Consider the following 9,712-nt stretch of genomic DNA (forward strand, 5'->3'; position numbering starts at 1 on the left):
AGTTTTGCAACTAATGAAATGACTAACAGTTTGTATTAGACTATACCTGAATGGCCATTTCCACTTGTCTGCATTCCCACACCGCTGTCTTCCAAAATTTAACATTCTTACCGGTTTCAAAGAGAAACACTGGTGCTGGCACATAATTTAGACGAAAAGAATATTTGTTTCGTTACCAGAATCTTTAAAGACTACAGAATTAGTAGATTTAAAATGGTAGCTTTCGAACTAACCAATCCTTCCCGTCTATTAGCAACTGAAAATAATTCAAAATAAATCTATTGATAAGTATATTTGTTCAGGTATACATGCAAGAAGCTTGCTGAAGTGTAATCGTTTCAGTACATTTCAGTTTATTGTTGAAGAGCGCCATACTTAAAGAGGCGGACACCGACAGGCATCAGTTGCATGATAATGTTTTGACTTAAGACCATTTTCTGAACTATGTCCACAAGTTTAGTAGCCTGACAATGAACTTCTACCGTTATCAGCACGGCTGTTAATTCTCTCAAGTATATAAGCATTATTTATGTGAACATATACATATCTCTAGTTTATATATAATTAAATTTTCATATTGAATGGTGTCTGGGCTTTTATTTTTAAAAAAATGAAACAGTTTCCAACGGTATTACTTTATCTCACCTTCGTTACTGTGTGTACAGCATCAACACTGTATGAGGAACTGACAGCACTAAATGCCACAACGTTGTTGAGTTTAGTCGATAAAGCGGGTCTTTCATCTGTTCTGCAAGGTCGAGGTAAGAGCGCACATATATTCGTATTTAGTATATTATGAATGTTGTCGATATTATTGTTTCATTTAAGGATAACATGGTATAATAGCCATATTTCATATCTTGTAACTGGATGGTAATATTTAAATGAAATTTGGTCACTTTAAAGACATTCAAAATTAAAAACTTTTCACCTAGAGATTTTTCAAATTTTATCAGTTTTTGGGGGAGATAATCGGTATTGAAGTTAACATTGATGCCTATGGATAATATATTATTTCTTTGATTATGAGAATCTGGTCCCAATTTCACGAAAACACTTAAGTAATTACTTAGTTAAGTCTGTTATTTAAAAATCGTACTATTGCTTAATATATTGGTATTTAATGTTGATTTTTTGCTATAACAATGTATTTAGAGATGAATTATACTATGGTTAGTAGTATTTGTCTGCAATACTTATTTCGTTCATGAAAATATGATATTTCTATTTAAGCACGACATAATGAACTTAAGTATTTGCTTAAGTATATTTCTTATTTCTATATTTAGTTTTAAGTAAAATTAAGAACTGTTATATTTTTATCTATGAAATAGTCATATATGGTCCTGTTATATATGAAAAAGTCATGACTGAAAACACATAAAGGGGAAAAAGAAGCATTTGAAATAACAGACTTAGTTAAGCAAATACTTAAGTTTTTTCGTGAAATCGGGGCCTGAACTTGAGTTTCGAGAACAATTTTGCGGTAGAAAGCTGCATTATATGATTCTGATACAAATATCAAAAAGAAATCTAAAATTCTCCGTAGGGAAAAGGAGAAAATCATTTTCTTTAGTTTTCAGGGGAGAAAACTCATGAAAAAGCAAAATGATCAGGGGAGGTAATCTAAATGAATTTTCTATCGTTTGACATTTTTAAAGCTTACATTATCAAGTTGTATGTACGCTTTTTGTTGAAATTGAGGCCTATTACACCATGTTATCCTTAAAAGAAAAATCCATAATACTTTTTAAACTCCGGAAGTGTTCCTACGTTGTTCTTCACTAACTGTTTATGCACATCTTCCGGCACATGTGTAAAATACAAACTTCAAGCATACTGAAGAATTGGGCAAAAATCGATTATATTATCTTTCCTTGTTTATTGAGATCAACGCTATACCTTGTTGTCTCCCTTCGACCGTCTAGCTAAATATCGATCACTATCGGATATTTTTTAGATCGTTATGGTTCGGCTATCTCCGCTTATCGTATCACGGGAGGTGCCGATCATAAAAAAACAAGGATTATAGATTAGAGATCTCCTGTAAAAACGTAGTGGGAAAGGTGATTTATTTTACACCAATTTTAAGTACCGGTAAAACAACAACAGCAAATATAGTCATCAACTTGGTTTAATTCTGTTTTTCAATAATGTAAAATAAGGAGCGGAAAAAAGAAGACACTACGTTATTTATTCTTTTATTTTGCACAAAGAGCTATAAAAAAGTGTTTTATACTTCTTTGGCATAGCATATGAAAATATGATCAACACTATATTATCTTCTTTATATTTTACATTAAAGAAACTGAGACATAAAACAAATATAAATATACAAAATCATGTATATTGGCGAGCATAATATACATGTACATGAAACTACTATTATCTTAAAAAATAGAAAGCAGGAAAAAAATTTTTTTTAAAAGTGCTTACAAACTTGACAATTTCATTTTCAGTTATTATAAATAGATGTGAAATGCGTTTTTTATTATTGTTATTAATCATATTTAACTTGTCAAAATTAATTTTGCTATGTAATGAACATTTGAAAAACATATTGTCACACACTGATGAAAAATGAACAGAAAAACAAACTAGCAAACATACTTGACAATGTAAAAGGTATCTTTTTATGACACCAGAGCCTGTTAATTGGAAGTGTGACCTATTTGCCCCCGAGCCAGTCATCGTGTAATAAAGTATGTGCGAATTATGACTTCTCAAGGTTTCTCAAAAGGGACTGACTGACTGATTTAATAAATGTCAGATTTTTAAAATAAAAGTGGAAAACCTAAGAATAAAACAAGCACACCATAGAAAAAAGTCTTTTAGAAAAGATTTAGGATAAAGTGACACTAATGTAGTGTAAAGGTTATTCATAATAACTATCACGAATATGTTTACTATATTAACCGGGGATTACAGATTTTTCATATCTTTTAGCGCGTGCTATACCTTCTTGAGATTAGCTGTGCGTACATTCAGTTCAATTCAATTTCGATTTATTGCATAAATACAATGCCTACAGCAAGTGAAAGCATTATATAATATGGAGCAGAGAAAGTACATAATAATTTTCAGGAGAGACAATAAACCAAAGAGCTATAAAAAATAAAAAAAAATGTATTTTATACTTCTTTGAATAAACTAATAAATCAATAAACGACAATTTTTCACAATGTTGTCACAAAACTTCTATAGTATAATATTTTCACTCTTAGGCGAACTTTTAACACGTGTTCTATATATCTATACTTTAATATCGAACAATTAACCTGTATTCAGGAAAAAATACTGTTAATCAAATACAAGTAAATACTCAATCACTGTCCCATTATCTTATGAAAAAAAAATATTTATTGTGTATTTAAGTCTCGTTCATTAAACATGTTACAATTTTCAAAATGCTCTTACGCAGTCACCGAGAAGATTATTATCTGTGTAATAAAAAGACCTGATCGTCCCTAATCCCCTAATAAAAAGGTGTTCATAAGCAAAACTTGCAAAAAGCTATTAATTGGTAATAAACAACTATCGAAAAGCGCTTTAATATGGCTGTTTCAGAGGCTCTGAACACAATTTACTCAAATGTTGCATTATATAAATTCTTTATAACATATCTATGGTTAAAACTTAAACTAAGGGGTATAAGTATAATTAAACGAATCTTTAAAATACGAGACAGTGGTTTAGAAAGAAATATATATAGTTGCAACGTGCATCATGTCTTATAGTTTTTTTATTTATTAACATATGATACGTCAGCATCTTTCTCTGTAACATTTATCTTGCGGAAAGCTTGTAATGATTTTGTTTATGACAATTTTACAGAATGTTATATGATTAATTTAATTTAATTTATTTATATTTTAAAACGTAAAAATGACATTGACTGTATTTCTAAACTATTGGCATCTCTTTATAATTTGTTTGAAGAACATGTGCACCTTAAAACAGCATTTTTGGGGGGAAATTTTTCTAATTTTTTGTGTTTAAGAAATTTATGTTAGGAGATATATCAGGAAGATAAATGTAAGTCTAAAGAGTTGCAAGTAAGTTTCATCAAGAAACAAAATCGGTTTTGTCCGTTTTCTTCCAAGTCGGGTGGGATTAGGGGGTTCACATTATTTTCTTTAAAACCAGCACGGGTAGATATATTAGTATCATTTTTTAGTGTTATATTTCATGCGATAGTAAACAAATCAAATGGTAAAATATGGATATTGACTGTTTTATTAAAATTTGATTATTTAGAAAAAGGAAGACTACTGCTTTTTGTTTGTTTGTTTGGGATTTGTGTGTGGGGGGGGGGGGGGGGGGGGGGGGGGGGGGGGGGGGGGGGGGGGTTTAGAAGTCAATCTGTGTTATGACAACTAATATTTGTACAATTACAAAATTATAGCTCCAAAATGAAGATCATTCCATAATTATAATAAGAAAATTATATAAATGTTTATGGTAGTCCTAAAGTAATTTGTAAATCTCATTACTAAACAGTAACCACTAGAGTAAAAGTCCAAGACACAAGATTACCTTATACACCTTATGATACATTTCAAACATTACACGTAGTCTCTTGTTACCCTAAAAAGTTTGCGATATTTTCGGGTAAATGTACGAGTAGGATAGAACATTTCTAGTTTGAAATTCACATAGTATAAACATACATCTTAAGTTTTACGCGTAGCGATCAACTGGATTAAATATAATCTATGATTGTTATTGTCTGTAGGGATTTATTATAGGTGAGAACACATTTACAAGTGCGAATATTGTTATACATATGAGCCGCACCATAAAAAAGACATAGTGCGTTTGCGACCAGCATGAATCCAGATCAGCCTGCGCACCCGCATTCCCGTTTCTCCAATTTTAATAGGCTTTGAAAACGAACAGCATGGATCCTGACCAGACTGCGCGATTGCGCAGGCTGGTCTGGATCCATGCTGGTCGCAAACGCACTATGCTGGTTTTCCCATGGCGCGGCTCATATCATGATCAGTTCATTTAAGATACTTATCAATCCTATTGTTTACTTTATTATCACGTGATGCTTTCAGAAAATTATACATTGCTTGTGCCGACAAACCACGCCTTTGCCAAAATACCTGCAACAGAACTAGCATCTGTAAGCAGCAATCAACAAAAACTTGTGGACATAATAAAATACCATTTGATAAGTGGAATACATCTCAAGCGCGAGTTTTTGTTTGGGAGACACCATTTCTACAACAGTACAAATGGTCATGTGATTAGAGTCTACAGATCAGCGGTATTATTTTTTAAACTGAGTTCTGTTAATATTTTGTACTAACTAGGTATTATATCTGTTGAACACCCCCTTTAAACGTTTTATTAGATAAAAATTACGCTTGAAATACATGAATCAAAGGATGAAAGGATATGATAAAGATATTAATCATTTCAATAAAATATAAACAATATTACTTTAACGTTTGCTCAGCTAGTGATAAATGACAATTGAAAGTTATGTTAAATGAAAATTAAATACATGGAAGAGACTAAACGTTATTGAATATCCTTTTATCATGCACTTTTTCCAGAGTGGGACACACTTTAATCAAGCAACAGCGATTAAAACGGACATTAAAGCATCAAACGGAGTCATACATCTAATAAACACAGGTATCTGTATAGTATTATTAATTTTATAAACACAGATATCTGTGTTGTATTATAAATTTCTTGAACACAGGTATCTGTGCTGTATTATAAATTTTATAAACACAGGTATCTGTATTGTATTATTAATTTTATAAACACAGGTATCTGTGTTGTATTATAAATTTCATGAACACAGGTATCTGTGCTGTATTATAAATTTTATAAACACAGGTATCTGTGTTGTATTATAAATTTCATGAACACAGGTATCTGTATTGTATTATAAATTTTGTAAAAACACAGGTATTTGTATTATACACTCTCATAAGCATTTCAAAATCTGTGTTGTATTATACTCCATACAGAAACAGGTGTATAGTATTATACATCTTATTGACTCATGTATATGAAATGTATTTTACAATTTACAAAAACTGGTATCTATTGGCTGTATGACTCGTAACAACACAAATTCTCCTGCTCATATAATTAGAGATTTTCAACTTACTACGACGTGGAATGCGGACAGTGGACTGCATACATACAGTAGGGGTTTTCTCAAAATATATAAAGGTTCGCAAGAAAGAAAATATACCTAGGGTATATATGTTTCTTTTACCTATATGTGTAGTAACTTTTGCCTTTATTGTATAAATTAGTGTATTGTGATATAATTATCTGCTATAATACAATACATACGTTTGAAAATATATGGATAGTGAACAGGCTACATTTAACACACGTAATCGCAATTTTCAGATATCATCTAAATACTCTGTCGCATTTTACTTGCCTTTAGCAAGTTCTTCAAATATCCATATGCTTTAACATTTTGTTTTGATATTGAGACATTTCTGGCGTTACCTATCTTCCGCGCGACTAGAACGACACGACATGTGAAGTTTCGAACCCATGGTACATGTATTACAATAATACTTCACCTTAATATGTTCATGCATTAAAAGGTGCAACTTAAAACATGGACTTGAAGATAACGGCGATTCCTATAAAATAGTTTGGTTTTGATTCGTGTTTGTCCATACGATTCCTAGACTTGTTCTTCCTAGCAACAAGATATGAGAAAAAGCAGTACAAAACATCATTGTGAAAAAAAATAATTAAACATTCTGAATAAAATGAATGCGGCACAGAGGAAGGGAAGAGTGTCTCTCTCCTCACATGGAGGCCATTGGTTCACTTTACGAAATTGACAGCAAGCGTATAAATAAGTTGCAGCACTTCAAATGAAAAAGAACAGTCATGCGATACTGTTACTCTAGCTTCTTGTTCATAAATATGGTAGTCAAAAGATTTTAATAGATACATTAATCAAAAAGCGATATAGGGTACAAAATATTAAAAACTACTCCCACGCTGTTAAGAATGCTTGTAAGACAAAATATACAATAAGACGGATATTAATAAATCCTATTACTGTCTTTTCTCAGATAATTTAAATGGAAACAGTATTACTGCATCAGAACCGAATGCTAAATATATCACTGTTTAGTTATGCATAACTTCCTCATATACAGTTTGAGAAAACCCCTATAGTAAGTCCGCAGTCCGTGGTCCGCAGAACATGTTGAAGTAAGCTGAAAATCTCTTTAAAAGGTGACTTTTAACTGCTGTCATACGGCACTTTAATAACTGAAAATTGTATTAAAACTCTATATCTGTTGTTTGCTTTTAGTTCTAGATGTGCCGGAGGGAACAGTAGTGGATATTTTGGGCAACAAAGCTTATAACATTTCCAAGTTTTTAGCCCTGGTGCAAAAGGCCAAGTTAGACGTCAACTATGCCAAACCAAGTACGTGAACATGTTCTTAAATTGACTGAAATAATACAACGACTGACATAACGACAAAAGTCGTAAACATATTAAGATGTTTACACAAGAAAGACACGAGTGGTTGATTTCTTTCAGTCTTCTGAACAAGTCTCAGTATTGCACTGAAAATGTTACAGATACTTTCTGGCATAACTTGTTTAAACCGACACCTTCTTTTAACCGGCAGCGTTTCCTGTAACCACTCTGTGTGGGTCATTACATATTACAAAATATATAAATCAAAAGGTGTACCTCATGTCCAAAACACTTTTCAATTTTTCTGATTATCTAATTAAAATTTTCTAGTTTACTTCACGATGCCCTTGCTCTCCTGTATTCCAGCTGGTATTAACAGATACACTGTGTTTGCACCGAGCGATGCCGCTATCGATGCTTTACCGGCATCAACGTTACACAGCCTCTCTCAGGACACCACAAACCTCAGAAGTAAGCTCTACATCACATCTTGACAGGTGGTTATTAAACAAAGATTTAAGATAGATTTTTTTCTGCTGCAAGAAATGTCTTTGCTCTGAAATTCACTACTTAATCTTTAGGTGTTTACCTTTTCATATGAATAACGAGTGTCACTTAATATAAATCTTTTCAGATTTTGACCCTACATACTATGGAAAAAAATATTGTCGTGACCATGCCAAACTCAACATAGTGGGTTTGCGACCAGCATGGATCCAGACCAGCCTGCGCATCCGCGCATTCTGGTCAGGATCCATGCTGTTTGCTTTTAAAGCCTATTGGGATTGGAGAAACCTTTAGCGAACAGCATGGATCCTGACTAGACTGCGCGGAGGCGCAGGCTGGTATGGATCCATGCTGGTCGCAAACCCACTATGTTGGTTTTCTCATAGCACGGCTCAAATATTGTCATGACCATACCAAACCCAAAGAATATAATCTCTCAAACAATAAATGCGATTTAATAAAGAAACCAATATAAAAAGTTTGGAGGTCCCCTACGAGCATTTGAAACGTCACCGTATTGGCAAAAACATGTTAAACGATATTTTCAGGTATTGAACACTTTATTTAAAAAGTCAGCATTACAAGACATATATAAAGGCGTGTTATATTTTACAGTGCTGATAGAATACCACGTGCACTCCGGAACAATGCATGCAGCTACACTAGCAAAACGTCACTTTGTCAGCACAACGTTACCAGCGCATAACATAAGCGTTACCACTGACGCAGGTAACCATATACAAAACAGATATTTTCTTAAATGCACAAAGTTAGCAACGTCATATTGTACGTTACAAAAGTAGTTATTAAATCATAATTGAATGTCAAAAATCTGGTTTGAAAACGTGCCTTTAGGATGACTGTTTGAAAGAAAACTTCGTATATAGTTTTCTCATGATTAAAAGGAACAGGTTACTGTAAAAATGTTAGAAAATCAAGTTCCCACAGAATTACACTGTAATGTTTTCAATTTCTGACTACAAAGTTGAAATGATTAATTCGAAAAGTTCATAACCAGCCCTTGTAATCATTAAAATGAATTCTAACTTACATCAAACTCTTTCATAATTAGAAAGAAATTCTCCATGAAAAAAATCTTGTTACGGAATTTATCAATATATATATATATATCTATATCTATAAATATATATATATTATATAAATTTCTTTAACAGTAACCATGTTGTCGATCTTTGTTTCAGCTGGCGATATCACTCTTAACAACATGGCACAAGTTACTCTCACAGACATTGAAGCAGAAAATGGAGTTGTTCATATCATAAACCATGTTCTTATGCCAATGATTTTACAACCTATTGTCGGATAAATGTTAATTATAGTGGTTGTTTTATATCAAAATGAATGGTTTTACGATCTACTTACAGTAATACAATGATTTTACAATATATTGTCCGTTAAATGTTACAGCAGTTACCTTATCAATAAAAATTCATGAACTTGTTTGCGATATTGACTAGATCTTTTAATCTAACCTAGTTCCAATAAATGTATTTATACTGAGCACATGGGAGCAGGAGATCTTATAGGCTGTAAACCGACTCCCGGTACTTGGTCTCATTGTTGTTATATTTTCTTGTCGTTTGGGATGATAGAAAATATTTAATTCACTAAAACAGAATTCCGCTTCATTCGGCGCTAGCTAGTGTGACGGGTTTGAACTTTTCATTACCTCTTATGTGCAGACACAATAATTCTGAATGATAATGTTATTGAAATGCTTGATTACATTCTAGGCTTTCAAAGGATCTT

The 9,712-nt window shown here is 32.4% G+C and overlaps 1 protein-coding gene across 1 annotated transcript; it reads left to right on the forward strand.

Annotated features, from left to right (window-relative positions):
- Window positions 1-511: 511 nt before the first annotated feature.
- LOC123557475 (transforming growth factor-beta-induced protein ig-h3-like) lies at window positions 512-9,405 on the forward strand. Its single transcript, XM_045348942.2, has 7 exons — window positions 512-761; window positions 5,064-5,275; window positions 5,568-5,649; window positions 7,322-7,438; window positions 7,802-7,906; window positions 8,558-8,671; window positions 9,145-9,405. The coding sequence occupies exons 1-7, from the start codon at window positions 611-613 to the stop codon at window positions 9,267-9,269; spliced, it is 906 nt and encodes a 301-aa protein (XP_045204877.1). The 5' UTR covers window positions 512-610; the 3' UTR covers window positions 9,270-9,405.
- Window positions 9,406-9,712: the final 307 nt, after the last annotated feature.

The sequence above is a fragment of the Mercenaria mercenaria genome, chromosome 5, assembly GCF_021730395.1.
Source record: "Mercenaria mercenaria strain notata chromosome 5, MADL_Memer_1, whole genome shotgun sequence".
NCBI classification, from domain to species: domain Eukaryota; kingdom Metazoa; phylum Mollusca; class Bivalvia; order Venerida; family Veneridae; genus Mercenaria; species Mercenaria mercenaria.

Excerpts from the sequence above, each read along its gene's own strand:
- LOC123557475 (XM_045348942.2), top strand. The coding sequence starts at position 611 with ATGAAACAGTTTCCAACGGTATTACTTTATCTCACCTTCGTTACTGTG. Across the intron at positions 5,650-7,321 it reads CATACATCTAATAAACACAG|TTCTAGATGTGCCGGAGGGA; the intron begins GTATCTGTATAG and ends GTTTGCTTTTAG. Across the intron at positions 7,907-8,557 it reads GGACACCACAAACCTCAGAA|TGCTGATAGAATACCACGTG; the intron begins GTAAGCTCTACA and ends TATATTTTACAG.